Source organism: Argiope bruennichi, chromosome 3 (genome assembly GCF_947563725.1).
Source record: "Argiope bruennichi chromosome 3, qqArgBrue1.1, whole genome shotgun sequence".
In the NCBI taxonomy this organism is placed as follows: domain Eukaryota; kingdom Metazoa; phylum Arthropoda; class Arachnida; order Araneae; family Araneidae; genus Argiope; species Argiope bruennichi.
This window is the reverse complement of record NC_079153.1, coordinates 18,721,704-18,742,886: the sequence shown is the minus strand read 5'-3', so window position 1 is coordinate 18,742,886 and position 21,183 is coordinate 18,721,704. Positions and strand designations below refer to the sequence as shown.

Sequence of the window (21,183 nt, the reverse complement as noted above, 5' to 3'; positions counted from 1 at the left end):
TCAAAATTTTGCTTAATATTTAATGAATTTAAATATTAAAAAAATCGTTCCGAAATGCACATTTCTACCCACCAAAATGTATATGTCCCAAGTTTGATGCTCTAAGTCAAATTGTCTAGAACTGACTGTTTGATTGCCTAGACTGAATTGTTTAACTTTAACCCGGTCTGTAAAGTGGCAACGCACAACATTTATTTTTATTATAAGTAAAGATAAAAATTAGTATTATTTGTTTTTACTCACAACTGTACCGGTTAAAGTCAAACATAAAATATTCAGGCTTCAGTGACATGAGCCTGATTTTGAATGTGGAAACGGGTAAAGTCGTGATGTTTTGGAGTTCCGCGGTGTGACAAAGTGGTCACGAGCTCCTCCATATCATAATTTGGAATAGTTATTATAATTTGTAAGCTTACGGAAAGATTAAAATGAATTAAAACTAGTTTAGACGAGAGCATGATGCTCTAACGTCATGAAATTTGGCAGAGTTTTTGGATTAAAACCTTTATGGTATAATTATTAATATAAAATAACATTTTGATTTCTTATGGGGGAACTAGAACTTTAATGAGATACGTTGCACGTTCACTTAACTATGGGGGACTGATTTAACTATTTTGATTAGTTATTTTCGAAAAATTCCAGAAATTTCATGCGTCTAGCTCATTGTAGCTATCTGAGGCCGAAACAGGAATAAATTTGAGAGATTTTAATCACCAGATTGGTAATAGAGTTAGTGAATTCTCTGTCTTTTTAAGGAAGGGAAATTTATGTAAAAGTTGACGATCGCAGCACTAGGTCTCTTCCTAGAGCTGGGGATATTGAATGTGCATAGATTTTCCCATTTTTACAGTAATACAATATGTGAATGTCACCCCCCCCCCAAAAAAAAAATGTATAAAAGCATACAAAGCATACAAAGCAGCATCCTGCTGATCAAAGCAAATATAATCCTGTTCGAATAACCGTTATCATTTTTTTTCCATCCTCGCACTAACAAAAGAATTCTTTCAGAATCAACAGGCGATTTTCCTGCCGACAGTGCGAAAGGTTTTCATTTCCATAATCGCCCAGAAGCAATTCCTTTCACTTTCTGGGCTTCTGGTTCGATGCAGCCCTCCTTCTATCCATGTTCTTATCGATCTGGGTTGTCCTTAACTTCACCTAAACGATCTGCCAGGTCAGAGTTGAATCCTTATTCTATTTATTCCAGAGAATGCCTCGGCCATTCCGTGTCAAACTGGCGACGAAGCACTTCGTCTAGAATCCTTTGATGCTCGACTGGTGAGGTGGGGGTTCTGGAGCTAAAGAAATTCATCATTCGAACAATCGAAGGAAAATGACGGAGAATCGTTTTTCTCTTTCTCTCTCTCGCTTTTTAATGACAGCTAAGCAAAGAATATTAGAACTACTGTTCGAAAGGCTTCCCTTATCGAACATCGAAAATCCTGATATTGTAAACGTTCTAAATGGAATATTGAAAAGATAATGCAATTCACAGTTAAAAAGAAATATATATAAGAATTAATATATCCCCCCCCGTTATAATCGTTATAATAATTATTTCTATATAACATACATGGCCATAGGATATTTTGTGTGAAGTAAAGAGAATAATCTATATCTATACTTATATTAAAGCTCAATGTGTGTGTGTGTTGGCGCTCTCCTTGCCAGACCGTTTGACCTACAACTACCAAATTTGGTACATGTATACCTTGGAGGTCGGGAATGTGCACCTGGGGTCACTTTTTTTGAATTTTCAATTAGAATTTTAATTATTATTATTTAAAAACTAACTTTCCAGCCAAAAAAAATCTTCATTTTCCCCACCGCCAAATAAGTAAGGCTTCAGTTTCTTCCCCCACGCTAATGAGGTTAGGCTTAACATTTTTCGACCGACTATTTCAAACGATTTTGTTTATTTTCTTAATGTTTGAAGCATTTAAAATTAAACATTGTTAATTAATCGATCTTTCAGATTCATTCTGAAGTACTTTTGAATTAAAATATAACAGAAGAAAGAAAATTAAAAATTTCTAATCTGCATACCGTTACCCCAACTGGCGTAGAAAAATTCCGCATTTGCGTTACCATAACTGGCGTTGAAAATTCACACATGCACATTGTGTTCTGATTGAAGACAACTATTTTCAACGGATGCGGACTTGATTTAAATTATTTTTAGGTTAGTTGTATGCTTTTGTAATTAAATTGTATTTATGTCAGTTATATATTTTTTTATATGCTTATAGTCTTAAGTGCATCGTTTTTAAGTAGTTTTTTAACCTGTTTGCGCCAGATTATTTTAAACGATTCTGTTTATTTTCTTATTGTTTGATGCATTTGAAATTAAACATTGTTAATTAATCGATCTGCTTATGATGAATCTGAGAAAATTTTGTTGACAAATTCTTGAGAAATTACATAAATTAAGAAAGATATTCTTTAGTGCCCATAAGGTTTAAATGCTCAGTGACTCTGTTTTCACTAATCATGTTATAAAAAAATGCGTTGTTTCAGTAAAAAATATTATTATATTAATTGCAAATTAATAATTTTCACTTTAATTTAAAGCATAAATTCTACGGGAGCTAACAGAAAATTAGAGAGATACATGTTACGTTATGACTAAAGGCCTTTATTTTAAAGGTAAATTATATGACTATCAAAATTTTAAGTTTAAAAATATTTTGATGAAGAAGCTATTAAAGTAGGAATTACATCAAATATTTAATTATTAAAGTTTTAACGAGCATTAAGATTGGCGAACCGGCTGGTCGCCAAAAACGGCTAGTTTCTCAATAAAATGAATACTAATTACCTTACTGTAATTTAATTGAGCTTATTGAACTGAAAATATTCAGTTTACGGTGAGTTTACTAAAATCTAATAAAATATTAATTTAATATTAATAATTACTTAATTTAACTTCATTATAATTTAATTAAAAATCACAGAAGTCCAAATTCCAATTTAAAAGTCTTTATTGAACTTTAAAACCTTTATTTAATCTTAAAACCTTTATTGAACTTTAACTTTCTCTACCTGTATTGTTTCAAATTTCTGTTATAGTATAATTAAAGCAATTGTGCGAAATACATTAAAAAAGAAAAGAAGTTTTTAAATGTACCCATACAACTGTTAACATTTTTTTTTTTTTTTTTTTTTTTACAAATTTATGAATATTCTATTTTGCACAGTAGATTTAAGTGCCGAACGATTATGTTTTTTGTACTCATATTTTTAAAAAATACGTTTCTTTTCAGCAAAAGAAAAAAAATGTTTGTGTTAATTGAAATTTAATCACTTCCGCTTCAATACAAAGTTCAAGTTTTGCAAGAGATACATAGTACAATAATCAATGTGGCATAACGCTTCTACAATGGCATGGGTTATATGACTATCAAAATTTGATGGTTAAAAATAATTTGCTGAAGAAGCTATTAAGAGATCAAGTTACATAGAATATTTAATTAGAATTTTCAACAAGTATTTATCCCGGCGAATCAGCTGATTGCCAAAGAAGAGTAATGAATAAATAAATGCAAAAATTAAAAGTAGGTAAAAGCTTGACTCAAAATTATTATGTTTCATTGACTCAAAAATTTTTTGACTCATTTTTTTCAATAAACTTACGATGCAAAAGCTTTGTGCTTCATTTATATCATGCAAAATTGTCCCCAAAACTTTAGCAATTATTATCAGAATTCTGTTATGTATCAACCACGCAGGAATGAATTCAAATGTATTTTCACAATACTGTTATATATATTTTTTTAAACTTAATGATTAAATATTTTTTGATATTTAACATTTAATGTTGATATTTTGATGTTAAATATTTTTTTTAAAACTTTGTTTTATCAGTTGACATGCAAAGTCAAAACTTGTTTTAAGTTATGACCTTACCAGAAGTTAACACAATTTCAACAATTAATACAATGGAACACACATCTTGTTTTGTTATTTGATGTATACTGTGATTAAGTAATTGTCTTCTACGTGAATTTGAAATAATATTCATAAAAATAAAATTAAGATGCTATCTTACTGCTCTCCCCCCCCCCCCTAGTTTCTTTCTTATAAAACAGCTTCATATCCAGAGCGATTTCTTTAAAAAGATCTAATCTATTTTGTAGAACTTGCGATACGTTTTAAATCATAGTGATAAATTAGACCACTCACTTTTCTAGTTAATATTTTATCGAACAAATGAATATAGTAATATTTCAAAGTTAAGATGAAAACATACACATTTTCATTTCTACTTAAATTTTGGTGAGGAAAAGTAGAAATCAAAAATCATAAGTCTTACGCTATCTTATTGATAGCATAGTATAGATATAGAAATAGAGTATTTATTATGCTCATCAATAAAATAGATTTTTGTGTAAATTTTAGCGGAAAAAAAAACGCTAGGAAGACAGTTGAATTAAAAAAAAAAATTATTGAAGGATCCTCTTTCTAGAATAGGAAAGAATTCACTAAAATACTCAGAAATCCTACATTCAAGAATTACTGTTACGATATCAGTACATAATTAATCCATTTTTCTAAGATAAGTGTATGAATATTAAGGAAATATACTGAAAAAGTAAAAAAAAAAAAAAAAAATGGCGCAATATTCTAAAAAATATATTTATTAAACAACTGCAAAAAAAAAAGAATATTACTCTACTGTAAAAATAAATAAATAATAATAATAATAAAAAAAAACAGAACGGAGTACAAATTCCTAAAAATATAAAAAGCACAAAAAATAAATAAATAAAAATAACTGATGAATTTGCTCCTAATAAATACTATTTGTTTTCCCATGCATCGTTTATTTGAGCGGATAATACAGCTTGCTATCGTTTTCATTAAAACGAACTGAGTTAGGAACAAAAATATTCTTTGGATCACAAAGAGAGTAAAAGATAAGCTTATTAATTTCTAAATGAGCCTGCAAATTGGTCGTTCGCGGTCGGTTTTCGGATGCGTGGGCACCAAACGATCGGAAATTGCTGCCATAACCATTGTGAGCAACAAGCTATGTTTAAATCAATAATGGAATAAGAACGGGTCATATTCGCGCGCATCGACGTCTTCGAATTTTGCTTCTAAGAAAAGACGGCGGTGATAAGTTCTTACATAAACATTCCGTAAAGGATTGCGCACACATATCTACAGTAGTATTCTGCAATATTATACACGTAATGCATAATTTTAAGTATTCAGATTTAATCCGCAGTGGAATATCAATTTTAACTTAACTTGTAGACAAAGATAAAAAAGGAATTTATAAGAATTTTAAAATATATATAAAATATAATATAATAAATATAATTTTAAAATATATTCGAACTAAAAAAAAAGAATGCAATTAGTGTTTGCAATATCATAAATATGCTGAAAATAATTAAAATTAATTGCAATTTTATTACTAAAAATGTATTGTCAACAATACATTTCTGCTGTGATTAATAATTATCAGCAATATGATTTCAGGAGCAAATGATGATTTTGATGATCTTAAGAGTTTTTTTTTTTTTTTTTTTTTTTTTTTACTATTATTGCAAGGCAAATCAATATTCATTTGAATAATTCTCTTTTCATAATGGTATGCTTACAGTATATGCCTGCTACTTATAGCTAAACTTGAAATTGAAATTAATTTTTTTCCGTTTGTTTGCTTTTTAAGGTTTTGAATTTGTTAAAAATATTTTTAAAAAAAATCAATCAAACATAATGCTCCCCCCTCTTTTCTAAAATCATACTTTAAAAATATTTAAGAGATAAAATTTTTAAATTCGGAAGTTTCATCAAAGCTTTCATGAAGCAACTATTAAGTATATTTATTTTCCAGACTCATACAACCGAACTATAAAATACTAAAAAAAATAATGTCTATTGAAAATGAATAAATATTCCTATTTTCATTTCGTAAGCATACGAATTTAAAGCTTTATAAACGGAAAAAAATTTAATGAATACACAAAAATTAATTAATTTCCAGAATTTTAATGTCTTTATATATATATTATTAGTCACAATTGTCTGATATGATATTAAAAGTAATTATTCGAGTTTGATGGAACTAGAGAAATCCAAGAATGCATTATTATTGAAATAATTTTATTGTTTAGCATTTTGGATGTTCATTTACTTTAATTAAATAGTTCATGGGAGCTGTATATCAAAATTCGAAGACTTCTATTCATATTTGAGGTTTATCGTTTTCCAATTAAATTTTCAATTACAGGAAGCATTCCTGATATAAATATGAGAAATTTCTGGTACGCCTAATTGTTCTTTCCTAAATGGGCAAGTGAGTGAATATGGAAGAGATTTTAAGTTTGTAACCCTCATTAAAGTTTGCTATGTATCGAAATTTTAAACAGATAATAGACTGTTGCAACAAATACAATTCTTATTTAAATGAAGTACATCTTCACTTTTGCACTGCATGGATGTGCTTTCATAAACATTCGAAGTTTTAAAAACAATATGCAATTGGGGGAAAAAAAAAAAAAAAAAAGCTAAAAAAAATATGTGAATATTGTCAATGAATTTGGAAAAAATCGCCAAAATCTCTTGTGAAAGTTCTGCATGTGTGTAACGCTGAACAATTCCTATCAGTAAGAAAACTACAAAAAGTCTTATTAACTCTTCCTATATTATTCACTTTTCTTCAAAGAATTTTTTTCTTTCTCTGTACGATTTCTAAAGCCTTACTTGAGAAACAGAAAGAGTAAGACTGATGGGAGTGCACTTACTATATTATATATACATAGTGATAATTCTGTTGATGACAGATATTTTGACTCTTTATAGTAAGAAAAGATACCTAGTAATTAATTTTTAGGTGATCCTTGCATTAAAATGAAATAAAAATATTAATTCTTTTGTATTAAATTGTGAGTTTCCTTCATAATAATTACTGTAAAAATAATTTTTAAACTTTTATAAATACTCCAATAGAAAAAAAAAATTATATTCGAAAATCCTGTACTCCACATAAACATTTTCATTTTGAAAATCACCAATGAAATTTAAAATTAACTTTAAGATATGAATTAAAGTAGGAGAAATCTCCCATGAAATATATCAGATAAAGATATTATACTTAATGTTCCACATAAATATTTTTTTTCTTACACTTTCTCACAAAATCCTCTAATACATAAGAATATGTTTTTTAATTCTATCTCTAAAATATGTTGGTATTTGCCATTATCTTGCAATAATCTTTCTTCGAAACTCTATGCTAATATTCATATAAAAAAATATCCTAAAACAAGTTTAAAACAATGATGGGGGAATCAAAAGTACTGCGATGTTAATGTAACAACTCATTCTCCCAACAAAAATCACTTACTTTAAGACTGAGTAAAAAACAATGAAAACTAGGTGAATTGCATTTTTTTTGTAATTAAACAAAAATTTAACCTCACTTTATCATTGAAAGAAATTTAAAAGACTTGGTTACAAAGGTAACAGAAAGAAAGAAGTCTTTTTATTGGTTCACATTCCTGAATATCAAACTAATTTAAAATTATTAGGCCAGAGAGAAAACAGCTTTTTTGAAACTTTAAATTGGATGCAACACACATTTTGAGAATCCGATAATTTTGCTTTAGCAAAAGCATGAAAAAGCTATTTGCGATTTCTAGAAGAGGAGGGGCATTCTTATCAAATGTTAAAAAGCCACATTTCTTCAATGCTCATTAATACATTACTGTAAGCATTTCATAAATTTTAAATCAATGTATTTTTAAGTATAAAACTAAATAATTATGTTCATGTGCATTCATATAAAAGAAAAGTGTATAAAAATCTACAAATTTAGGGAAAAAGACCCCCTCTGAAATTATTATGATAATGTAATTATTCAATTTCATAAAAAATCACCCATCTTAAAACCAAGCACTATTCACTACTTGATTTAAAAGTCAAAGCAGCATATCCTATACAAATAGAATTAAAAGTGACATGTATTCCTTATAAATTACTAAAATAAATAAATAAGTTTTTATAACAATAGAAATAGAAGCATTAAACTTTTCTAATAATTTTTTGAAGGATAAAAATTCCAAAATGTATTACTTTCTTAATATTGGAATAAAAGGGAGTTTAGAAATAATACAGCAAATACAACGCATGCTTCTTTGCCAGTAAATATGAACCAAATTACTAACCATAACTAAACAGTTAACTGCCAAATATAAAAATATTCTGACGAAAATGCATGAAGCATAGATTACTATTATTCAAAGATGCCATATTAAATAATTTTTCACTGCATCCAATGCAAAGCAAATAGCTGTCCTTTATAGATATAAAACAAAATTAGAAAAACAGATTGAAAGCTGAGTACCTGATATAGGAAAAAGCTTTCAAGTATTTTTACATGAATTCAGAATGAATATTAATTTTAGAATGAATGATATATTTTCAAATATGTAAAGAATTAAAATTTGAAGGAAAAATATGCAGTTTCTAATCTCCACCCCTCCTAAGTAACAGTTTTAAAAAATGATATTAAAAGCAAATAATAAAAACTTTTATTTAAAATAACATTAAATATCACATTTATTCTTTTTACAAATGTACAATATTTTGGCATTTGCAAATGCATATTATACAGTTGTGAAATAAAGTAACTTTAAAATCCAGGAATCACACGACCTTTTTTCTTAGCGCGTTTAATTTTATGATCTAGCTTGTCCTTCTTTCTCTTTTGAATATTCTTCGATCTTTTCTCTTGTTTAGCTTGCTTTCTAGTTTCTGTATGTTCCACTCTATCCTTCCAGACTTTAGCTTTCTTTTTCTTTATTTTCTCCTGTCTTTTGAGGGACTTTTTCAATAGTTCTGGATTATCTTTTATTTTGACATTCTCTGACTTCAAGAGGGCCTTTTTCCACTTCTCCTTCTGCTCAACTGTGGTGGCCTTTTCAGGATTGATCTCCTTCAGTTTTTCAATTTTCTCTTTCTTCTCTTCAGCTTTTTTCAACAACTTTTTATATTTCTTCCCACTGAATTCACTCTTTTTCTTTTCTTCCAAACCATTCTCTGAAAAATCCAGTTTACTATAAATAATCTTCCCATCTTTATTGTACACTGGTTTTTCTTCAGGCTTTTCCTTCTTTTCTGTCAATTTCTTGGTCTGCATCTCTGCTTCATTAGCTTGAGTTAATACAACCTTCTTATGCTTCAGTTTTTTCTCCTTTGTTTTCAATTTTTTCTTCAATGTTGGATCTTTATTACTACAACCTTTACGCTTTGCTGGAAAAAATAAATAAATAAAAACATATATTTTTGTAAAATATTTCATTTCAAATTAAATTTTATTGTTTGAGATATAGCATAGCCGATTCTTTTCTTATAATATATGCTTTTCATTTTATACAAAATTTACAAATTAATAGATATAAAAAAGTAATTAATAAATTTAATTAAAACAAATTTTTATTAGTCTACTAAAGAGTAAAATATTCTTATTTTAAGTATGACCTACATTTTAGTATAGAATTTCTAATTCATTATTATAATTAGTATGCAAAATATAAATTTTCTTGAAGTTTAGTATTAGGGGATATTACTTTCATAGACAAAAAATCTAAATTAATTGATTTATTGATAAAAAATAAAATAACAACATGAAAAATTACTAAAATAGTGCATTAAGAAGTCAAGTGTATAAAATATCAGAAATCTAGCACATTAACTGAGTGACAAACAGATTATAACATTCCATCTTTAGAAACATGAAACCAGTTAAGTTAAATAAAAGTGTATACAAGCTAATTTTTTGATACTTCTATAAATATCTTTGCACTACATTAATGCAACAAAGTATGTAAGTTCGAATGATCTTTTAAACATGAATTAATAATTTCCATTTCAGATTAAAATTTATTTAGAATTATTTAAAGAAAATAAACTTCAGACATATGAAGTTTTCTACAAACATTTTACCAATAAAATAATGAAGCTATACAGTAATTAAATAATACGTTTTTTATAATAAAATAGAAGGGTTTTTTTGCTATTAAATATATGTAACTTTATAACTGATTAAAATAAAATGCAAGCCATTATTAGATGAAAAAACAGAAATTAAAGTTAGCTATAATAAATGATGTATTATTATAAGAGCATATCAAATTTGTAAAGAGAAAGCAGATGTTTCACATATGACATTAAAAACATTAACATGAGAAAAAAACAACAACAACAAAAAAAAAAAAAAAAAAAAAAAAAACGAGAAAAGAACCATGCAACAAAATGTCTTGCTTTCCACACAATTTGGCAGTAAAGAAAAATGCCGTCCGGAAATTCCTTGAGTTGATTACAATATAATAAAATATCCTTTTTTTGTATTCTGTTATTTTTTATATATTTATAATATATTTTGCAGAATCAATCAATGTTTTAAAATAAGATATCAAATTGTCAATTATCATTGTTGTGAATACATAAAAAAATTATATACGTTTCAAAATGAAATAATGTTAAGAGCATGTAAAAGAAATGAATCATTATAAACTATTAATCCCTTGAACTGAAATGATGAGTCCAACTCATCATGAACTTTCAAGATCAAACATAATGACAAGCTGCAGTTGCTAAAAATTATTGAAAGCTGATGCATCATATAAAAAATTTTATTCACAAAAAAGTTTTAAAGTTTAAAAAAACAAACAAACATGCTAAAGTTTACAAGTTTTTTTTAAAGAAAAAACAAGTTTCTATACTGATTTCTCCTCTTAAAATTTTAGAATTAAGAAAATTAATTAATCTTCCTGAAACAGTGATAAATGAAAATGATTTGCAGTTCAAGGTGTTTCAAATAGCAACATAAAAGAATAATATTATATATATATATATATATATATATATATATATATATATATAATAAATGTACTTAAAACCTATTACAAAGAATTTAAAAGAAAATAATTGCAAATTAAACCGTATATAAAAGAAATTAAGGAAAGAAATTTTTACCTTGTAATTCATTAATTTTTGCTTGTAAACGCTTTTGAAGTTCTTCTATATTTGCTGCTCTTGTAAGAGACGCTGAAGGAAGCAGAATTCCTATAATAAGAAATTTATCATTTTTAAATAATGAAGCATTTATCATATTTATAACTCAATTAAGCAAAATAATATATATGAAAGTGAATGCGATAGTTGAATTTATATATTTGATGCATTCATAAAATTGACATTTTGAATCCTTTCTGAAAAAATAAAGTTAATAATTTAATATCTATACATTTTGGAAAACCATAAATTTCTCATTTCTCTATAAAATAAATGCCATAATAATTTATCTTGCTTGATTTTGATTATAAGAGGTTGATATGGTAAAATACAGGATGAAATCTATTATTTTAAATTCAATTATATCCATTAATATCAATGCAGAGATGAGAGAAGTTAGTATAAATATTAGCCATCCTTCTTTAAAGATTATTTTACATGTATATGAATTATGTATAGAAAATAACTTTTAGTTTGAAAAAATAAATAAATACACATATTTGTAAAAAGGCTGTATATATTGAACATTATAAAAGAATATAAGCAGAAAATTGTAAAATTAAAACTAAACAGAAAAATTTTAAACTGTAATATTTTGTTATTCTTATTTACCTATAAAGTAATTCAATTGTAAACTTTATATATAGATAAATAAATTTAACATTAATACATAGCATTTTGTTATAACAAAATTTAATCAGGCACTTCATTTTTACAAAAAAATTTCATTACTGATATTATAAACATGCTTTAGTGCCATGTTAATAAGGAGGTAATGTTAAGTTTAGGGCATTTTTAAACTATTGTCATAAAAAAAAAGAATTTATTCCTTTCAAATATTTTTATGGACATGACATAGGACACACAGGTTCCTCCATTCCATAATGCTTTTATTTTTTAAACAAATAAGTAATGATATCTTCAGAATATCAAGTACATCTGAATTGTTATGAGTACCATCCTAACAATAATAAGTTTGATAAAATTTCATAAAAATTCCAGATAGGATATAAGTTTCCTTATTCTGATTTATCGACATTTTAAAAAAAAGTCTTTATTACTAATGTTTTCAAACTGCTAATTATTAATTATAAATATCAAACTGAATTATTCTATTATAGTATTCATATTAATTTTTCCCTTATGGGCAGTGCAGGGTTTTATCATTAAAAATTCAGGCCATACTTCCCTCACTGAAGTAACCTGATAATCTTCTAATTAACCAATCAATAGTTTCATTCTTAAGCTTTTTTGTTTTAAATTACATCTGGTAGTCAAATTTAGAACTAATAAGAAAACAGACTTGTAGGATGTCAAATACCTTAACTATCTTTATACAGCTTTAAATGAGAAAATGGTTTCTTGCTTTTATTTTAAAAAGCTACATTGTAATTTCAACCACTGGAGGAAATATGATGAATATAAATAATGAAATTCTTTTCAAAGTCTAAATCTCAAATAATACTTTGAAACAATGTAATTATATGAAATCTCACTAAAAATTAGAAATCAATTAACACAAAATGATGGTAAATATTGTAAGCAAATTTAGACTAAAATTTAATTACTTGAATAGATAGTAATATTTCTAAAACTGTACAAATTAAATTTCTTTATCTTTTACCATTTTTCTTTTTCCTCTTCCTTTTTTTCTTTTCATTATTTAATTCTTCATGTACCTGTGATACACTTTTATGGCAGAGAGGATCAACTCGGGCTCTTTTGTGCTTGTTCTTGACAGACAGTTCTGCTTGGTCAGAAAATTTCCTTTTCAGATCTGCAATTCAAATAATTATTATATTCCATTTTCTCTAAAAATTAAATGCATCTGTAATTCAACTCAATAGAAATTCATTTTCATATTTATCATACATTACAATGAAATCCATGCAAATATTTAATTTCTATGAATAAATAAAAAAATAAATAAAATTTTCTGGAACCAAACATGTTTTTTTTAAAGATATGAGCTCAGAAAATGGAAATTTTGAGTACTGGAAACTTATGAATTCTGCAGTGTATTCTTAAACTAATTTATGTAATATCTCAATGAATTATTCTATAAAAATTTCATTGATTCATCATTAAATTCAATTTTACTTTTAAAAGGATTTAAATGACATAAATTACAAGATTTAATTTTGTTTCAATCAATAAATGAGCTTCTGAAAAAATTAAGAATTTTATGCAATCATCCAGTCCTATATATGAAATTCAGCAAAATATTCTTGATATTTTAAATAAAATATTATTTCAGTTTTGAACAACTAAATCTGAATTATGAAGAATATTTAAAATGCTGAAGAATATTTTATTAAATATGACTCTAAGAACCGAGGGTCTTTATAAAAATTTAAAAAACCATCAGAACATCTATTGACTCAAACTGCATAAAAATATAATTCTTAGTTTCAATCAGATCATTTTCCTGAAACCATCTGTAATGAGAACTAAATGAATCATGTAATTTAAGATTTTGTAAACACACAATTTTGTAATCCACGATTTGTAAAAATGCTTGTGCAACTTAAATTTTGTTTATATTTTATATGAATTATATTGTAGAAAAATATCCCTAAAATAATTTTAGAAAGCAATTAAATTTTTCAAAAATTATATGAACGAATAATATTTTTGAATATTAAGATATAAAAATCATTTTTGTGCCGTACTATTTTGGAAGTTATCGCAAAAATAAATAAAATAAAAGACAAAATTTTATTTAATTTGTAATTTATTAAAATTCTAATTTAAAAAACAAGCCCTGAAGTGCATATTTTCATCCTAAAAAAGGAAATACCTTTCATTTCTTACCTCACTAACCTAGAGCTCTAATTTTGATATATCTAGGTGAAATAGTCTAATCTGTGAAGTGCAACATACATGGACTCTGATCTTTATTAAAAGTAAAGAGCTTTTAATTCTCAAGAAAATTATAAACAATGACAATACAAGAGAAAGTTGCAAGAATACATTTGTAAAATATAAATGTATGAATTCTTAATAACAAAGAGACACTACTAGGGATTGCAATATCGGTATTTTGAGCCATTTGAGCAATTTTGTAATACCAGTATTCACAAGTTTAAATACCTTTTTTTCAGTATTTTTAGAAATTTTTAAAATATGTTAAGAGATTGCCAACATAGCAAAATAGTACACATTTTTGTTTTTATGTCTCCCTTAACCTGCAAAATTAATTAGACTGTGAATACAAAGTTGCATCGTACAATCAAGAGAAGTGATAAAATACTATTTGACAACGGATTGTAAAAACCTCCGCGTTTTTGCGCATGTGTTAGGATGGGTTTAATGAGGATGAAATATTAACCCCTCAAGAATTGCCTCCTATAATTTATAAAGTTTAAAAAAGATATTTAAACGTTCCCCAACAAAAAATGCCATATTACAAAAAATTATACTAACTGAAAATAAAACAGAATATATGTTAATATTAGATTCTAAAACACGTTGGAACAGTTCACTTCTAATGATAGAACAATTTTTGAAACTGAGAAATCCAATCTAAAAAGTAATAATCGACTTAAACCTGCAAATTAATTTTTCAGATAGTGAATTCGACTTAATATCCATAACTGTATCAGCTCTACTTCCAATAAAACTGACTATTGAGGCATTATTTCAGAGATATTCTAATTTATTAACAGCTACTGCAACAATAAATTTCATGTTGCAGTCACTGAAAGAAAAGCACACATCACTATCTGAAGAATTATATATTACATTGAAAAATCGCAGAGAAGAATGGCATACCGAAATAGAAAATGTCTTACGGTATTTACATAATTATAATGATTTGAAAAATGAAAAAGAAGAAAAGAGACTAACCAATTCAAATCTGATCAAGTAAATAGTCCATTTTTTAAAATTTTTTTTACCTACAAACCTATTCACATCCAGAAAAATTCGATATAGCTATCGAAGATTATAATGACGCTAATGTCGTTAGTAAAAAGAAATTGTCTCTTGAACAAAAATTAGAATTAGTGATAAATAAAAAAAAATTCAACAAACCAAAATACAATATAGAAATCAGCTATATCCAAAACCATCTGACGAGAAATCGATTTATGTAAAGATGAGGGATTTAGAAGTAAATACTTGGAAAAAGTATATCATACATTGCTAACAGTACCACCAACTAGAGTAGATGCCGAAAGAGCATTTTCGACAGCTGGTAATTTTTGCACAAAATTACGTTCCAGGCTTAATGACAGTACAATTGATGCATTATGTTTTTTAAGATCAAAATTCCAAAAATTTGTAATAGTACCACAGACTGAATAGTGATGTTAAGACTTTTTTGCGATTTAAATAAATAGGAAATACCTTTACTTTTTTGTGATTCTTTATATACTTCCATAACTTATAAATTACAAATTATTTTTTGTGATATTTACACTCTCTAATAAAACTGGCAAATAAAACAAAGAAACACCAGTGTTTTCTTTCTTTTTCTTAAATTTCTACGATCGGTATTAAAACCGATATCCTGGTATTAAGATCTAAAAAAATACTGAATACCGGTATCAAACTTTTGGTCCGATATTACAATCCCTAGACACTACTATATTCCTGTAGTGAAAGTTGTAGTAATTTTAATGCCTCAATCATGTTACTATTGCTGAACTAAAACTGTCTAACCATGAGTTTCTTTATCATATATTTTCTAAATCAGATTTGGCACTAATGTATTTTGTTAGTTCAGATAAATTTTAATTTCATTTTTTACCATTTTTATTATTAATAGATAAGAATACTAAAGTAATGATAATATTTTGGTTGATTATTTCTAGAATAAACTTAAGAAATAAAATTTTAATTAAATTTAAAGAATAATCTTGAACTTATTTCCAATATCTGCATGGTATTCCTTTGTAACATAACATGAATATAATACAATATAAAAAAAGCCTATTTAGACATTCTTGCACAATCATCATTCCTTCAACAATATGGAAGAATGATTTTGATTGAAAATTTAGTTTCTTCTTTTCTTTTCTGTTTTATTCAGTTTAATACTTCCCATTTAATTTTATTTTAAATTTAGAGACTTTCTTTCCAATTCTACAATTGTGAAGTAAACATTCTGTTAAGTTATTGCCACTGATATATCAATTCACTCAAATAAAGGAAAGTGATAAAATACTTCCAGAATTCAGTTTAATATTCCAAACTTTATTTAAAACCAAACAATTTTATAGTAAAATATATCAAGCATATTTCTAATGAAAATCACATTTTAAAGAAACTTCCCAAATTATTGCATTTGTGTTGAAGCTTATAAGCAGAAACAACCTCAGAACACAAGTGGTCACTTTTGTCTAGTGGTCTTGTTACTCGGCTATAAACCTTTCCTCACATTCATTCAACATATTCACCCTGATTTGATAGAGAAAGTGAAATCTTTATCCTTTTGATTTTTTATTTCTTACAGAATATTTCTGTATGATTTCAGAAAAATAAATATGCAATTACAGACAGAATTAATTCACTGCACCTTCATTTCTGAAGAATAATTAACTTTTAGAAATGTTCTAAATGATGTATTAACTGCTAGAATCTGTTATTGCCACTTTGGACAGTATTTGCAATTGGAATAAATTAAAAGATAAAAGAAAATCATATTTCCCCTTTCTTACTAGAGCAGACATGACAATTCAAAAATCGTAAAAATTTTAAATTTTCAAGTTCAAAGTCTTAACATTATTTTTCATTATATTTCTATGATCATAATACATTCAGAAAAAAAAAAATTACAAACAGTGATAAATTACAAAAAAAAGAACTATTTTTAATTGGGGGGGGGGGGGTATAAAGACACTGGACTTAGCAATTAAATGCATTTTAATATCTTTCTTTCTTATATTTGCTAAATTTTTTTTCTCACATGTAAATATCTAAAAACGATAAAGAAAAGTAAAAAAAAAATATTTGGCAGAATCAGGAATTCCTACAAGTTTTCAAAATCAAACAAAAAGAAAATTATCTAATCTGAAGATATTTTTTCTGTAAAAAGATTCGATGAAAAAAATTTACAATTCAAAAAATATAAAATTGATATAATTTCTGTTTACGAGTCAGGTTGCAAGAAAACATATATATTAATAAAAGTAAATAGTAAGCAAAATTTTTTTCTAGATCTACGTGCAATTATCTGCCTTCAATTTCCCATATTTAAAAAAAGGAAAGAAAAAAAAATCCATAATTTTTGTATTAATAGTCAGAAAATAATAAAAGATATGAATTTGGAAACAGAAGATATAAAATTGACAATATTATGGCTACATAGATGGTCTGTAAAGTAAAATATTGTTAAGAAGTTTGTAAATTAAAAGTATTTTTGTTTCTTGGTGAAATTTTTTATATATTTATATAAATTTTACACCAAGTTTAACCACAGCACGGTGAAATTTATGATGTTTATATTTTTTTAACTGAACACCTAGTAGTCTGCCAAGAGTATATAAAAGCCTGATTCAATCACAAACAAGATGTTGTCACTATACTTGTAATGAGTAAGGATGGCTGGCAACCTCAGCTGAATTCATCATGTAGCACCATAAGTTTTATCCATGCTCTGCAAATGAGCTAGTTTGAACATTGCAAGAATAATTGTTTTTGGTCTAATTGAGTATAAATATTTCTAAATAATTTTCTGTTTGTGCCTTTAAAAACCTAATTAAATTTCACTTGATTCACAAACAGTTTGAACCTTACAAACATAATAAATGATATGCAAAATAAAATATTAATGGCCAAACAATGAATTAAAATACATCAATATTGATGTTATAAATTTAAAAAAAAAAAATCGACTAGAAAATAATGATTACAAAACATGAAGCTTTTAAGTAAATTAACAAGGAAAGAAAAATTGCTAATAATGCATGAAATTTTCACACCTAAAGGAAAGACTTCACTGGAATTATGGCCAGAAAAATATGTTGAAAAATCAGGAGTTTTAGATTACATAAAAGTGGTAAAATTCATATACAAAATTAATCTTGCCTTACAAGTTTCCTTGTACAAATGAAATATTTGTCAAGAAAGATTAAATAAGAAACTGTTAGTAAATAAATACAGAAATATAATTTAAAAATCATTAATATTAGCTGGTGATTAGAACTGATCTATGCCATTATAGGAATAGAATCTACATGGAAATCAAATTTAAAAGGCTAAAATTTAGTATAACATAAAAAAAAAAGAAAAACCCAACATTCAAATAAATTTAACAGCTGGATATTCTTTAAATATTAAGTAACATTAATTCTATTCGAGCATTGACGTTTTAAGAATATAATTTTGAAATTCAAGTTTCATGTGAGGGAAAAAAAAACAAAAAAACTTTATTCCCCAGTTAAATAAAATCTAATTTTTTTTAAAAAAAAGATCATACTGAGACAAATTCATTCTTCTCCGTATGAACAAATTCATTTGGAGAAAAATGAATTTGTCTAAGAAATTTAAATGAAAAATAAACCATAAATAAAAAAGAAAATTAAACTTTCTTTATGCAGTAAATTAAAATGAAAAAAATCGAGATTAATTTGACTTAAAAATTAGAGATGAAAAGCGGCATATTCAGTTATAAGAATAATAATAAGATAGAGAGCTTTATTAGAGAGTAACTAAAACTTCTTTCTTACTTTCAGCTTTTTTATCCATCGTTAAATGCTTTTCATATTTAATTTTTTCTTGAACATCATGATCAAAATATATTTGAGCAGGAATGGTGTCCAGTAAGTTAAGCAAGTATTCATTTTCCTTGACAATATCTTCAATCAGTTCTTCGGTTTCGCATTTTTCCATATCCATGACTTTTTTTATAAAAATCTTTTTAAATTATAGAGAAAAGTACTCTTAAAATTTCCAAAGATTCGTATACAAAACTTCACGCCGTTTTTCACAATCAGCTACGGTTATAGCTATTATTTCCTTTTGCAATATTTTCCAAAATAATTTTTTTCTCCATTAAAGATTTTTTTAGAACAGTTATGTAATATCTTGAAAGAATATTCTAAAATTACTGACGATTTATTTTGTTTATTATAAAATCATGTCGAATAAAAAAATATTATGTAAAAAATCTCACCAATGTTAGATCATATGTTTTATCTGGCAACTTTAATTTCGATAAAAGCTTTTGTTTATTTATATGAATGCGAAATTTTATGGTAATGTGTCATATTTTTCTTATATTTATTTATCTAGTTTCATATTTGAATGCTTATATATATAATAAACATTTGTTAATATTTTGCATGCATCTATTATTTAGAATTATAATTCAAAATTTGCTTTTTGGCATTGTGTGATTGTAGGCGTTTGATGATTATAATTTTTTCTTTTCTTAATGATTAAAAAAATTATTGAAAAAAATATTAATGTAATACTGAAATATGCATTGAATTTCATGTTTTAAAATTACTGTGTATGGGGACCAAATGTCAAGTACATATCTTTCTTTTCACATTTGCTTTTAATTGTCATTAATCAATTAATAAGGCAATATTTATTATTTTGGTTGATCTTGTTAATTTTTTTGAAGGTTCGATATGGCTACTCCTGATGAACTAAACGACGTTGCGAATGATTTGAATTTAGCACAGTTACGACGATTTCTTTATTTAGGAGATGAATGTCATTGTTTTCCACGATCTGTTAGCTATCCATTTAGCCCAGAAAGATCGCAACTAATCAAGGAACTGGAAAATGCTGAATTGGTTTCTGAAGCTTTGAAGGAAATTACTGAGGCCTTCAAAAATGGGCATTATTTAGGAATTGAAACATTAATTTATGCTCTCGCAGCATTGGGGCATTCACAAAAGGAGATAACAAAGTCTGAAGCTTTGAGATCAGCCTCTAAAATCTGTACTTCTGCCTCTATGATGCTTACATTTGCTCACATTTATAAAGATATATCAAAGCCCAATAAAGGTTGGGGTAGAGCACACAGAAAGTTTTTAATCAGATGGTACAATGGGAAAGATGCTAAAGATTTGGCAGCAGAAGTAACAAAAGTTAAATCGTGTCATAAATGGACACATAAAGATGTTCTTTGCATGGCTCATGTAAAGGCTGAACAAGCAGGTAAGTTTTCATGTTTATGATGTAATTAATTATTATTATAATATATGTTTATTATTATGCAATATTTATTATATCATTCTTTTGAACTTAATGTTTTAAAGTGAAATGAAGATTTTTTTTCTTTTTATCATTGTCTGGCTTCTATTTTTGATGTGACAGAATTTTTTCATGCATGGTATCTTTTAATAAAGAAATCTGTTTTATATTTGCTTGTAATGAAAATTTATTAAGCCACCTCTATTTTATTGTACTAGTCACCATAATAGAATTTTTTTTTCCATTTTGATATTAAAGTATATCTGCAGAAAGATGTCCATGTTATTTTCCTTCATACTGTTATCTATATAGAACTGATTGCCTCTCATTGAAGATAATAGAAACATTTGATAAGATTCCAATGACCATGTTTTAAGTATTGAAGATTTTGCTTAAATTAACAAACCAATTAACTGATTCTTAATCTTAATAAAGCAATTAAACATCATTAAATTTGAAAATATCTGAAAAAATAATCTTAATTCTAACTAATGATTTGCAATTTCTTTATTTCAATGTAATTGTGACTATATGGTTATTTTCATTTATGTCATTTAGTTAAGTAAAAGATGAATCAGTATCCTGAAATATTTTTTTTAAATAAAATTTTGATATTTTTTAGTTTTATTTATTAAATACAATTTTTAGAAATTATGCTAAATAATGTAGAGTTCTTAGTTATCTGAAAAATATGAAGTTTTTATTTAAGAAATGCTATTCTTAAGATTAATTTTTTCTTTCATATCAATAAGCTAAATTTATTGTATATATATTTGAGACTGCTCTCTTTTTTTAAAACTTCAGGCAGATTAACCAAATTTTTCTATTCTTTTTGTTTAGTTCCAAAGGCATAAACTGATATTTATTTGTATATTTCATAAAATTGCTATGGTAAAAAAATGTTGCTAATTGTGTACATGTCAAAAAGAATAGTTTATGCTGTTGAAAGCTAATTTCTCTAAATTTAATCCAAAATAATTTACTGCTTGGAGGACT

At 26.1% G+C, this 21,183-nt stretch overlaps 2 protein-coding genes across 2 annotated transcripts in view; one reads left to right on the top strand and one right to left on the bottom strand.

Moving 5' to 3' along the window:
* LOC129963129 (RNA-binding protein RO60-like) overlaps positions 1-21,183 on the top strand; it is a 35,504-nt gene that overhangs the window by 361 nt on the left and 13,960 nt on the right. The window contains exons 2-3 of the mRNA XM_056077222.1: positions 1,015-1,180; positions 19,610-20,151. Of these exons, the coding sequence (XP_055933197.1) occupies positions 1,015-1,180; positions 19,610-20,151 (708 nt within the window). The remainder of the gene's footprint in view (positions 1-1,014; positions 1,181-19,609; positions 20,152-21,183) is intronic.
* Positions 8,534-18,960, bottom strand: LOC129963130 (surfeit locus protein 6 homolog). Its single transcript, XM_056077223.1, has 4 exons — positions 18,708-18,960; positions 12,659-12,811; positions 10,996-11,085; positions 8,534-9,270 (listed from the first exon to the last, which is right to left on the bottom strand). The coding sequence occupies exons 1-4, from the start codon at positions 18,874-18,876 to the stop codon at positions 8,651-8,653; spliced, it is 1,032 nt and encodes a 343-aa protein (XP_055933198.1). The 5' UTR covers positions 18,877-18,960; the 3' UTR covers positions 8,534-8,650.

What these genes read in the sequence shown, in the direction of transcription:
- LOC129963130 (XM_056077223.1), bottom strand. Translation starts at nt 18,876, where the DNA reads ATGGATATGGAAAAATGCGAAACCGAAGAACTGATTGAAGATATTGTC. An exon ending in GATGGATAAAAAAGCTGAAA is followed by an intron (nt 12,812 to 18,707) that starts GTAAGAAAGAAG and finishes TTTGAATTGCAG; the next exon opens with ATCTGAAAAGGAAATTTTCT. An exon ending in AAAAATTAATGAATTACAAG is followed by an intron (nt 9,271 to 10,995) that starts GTAAAAATTTCT and finishes TATTTTTTCCAG; the next exon opens with CAAAGCGTAAAGGTTGTAGT.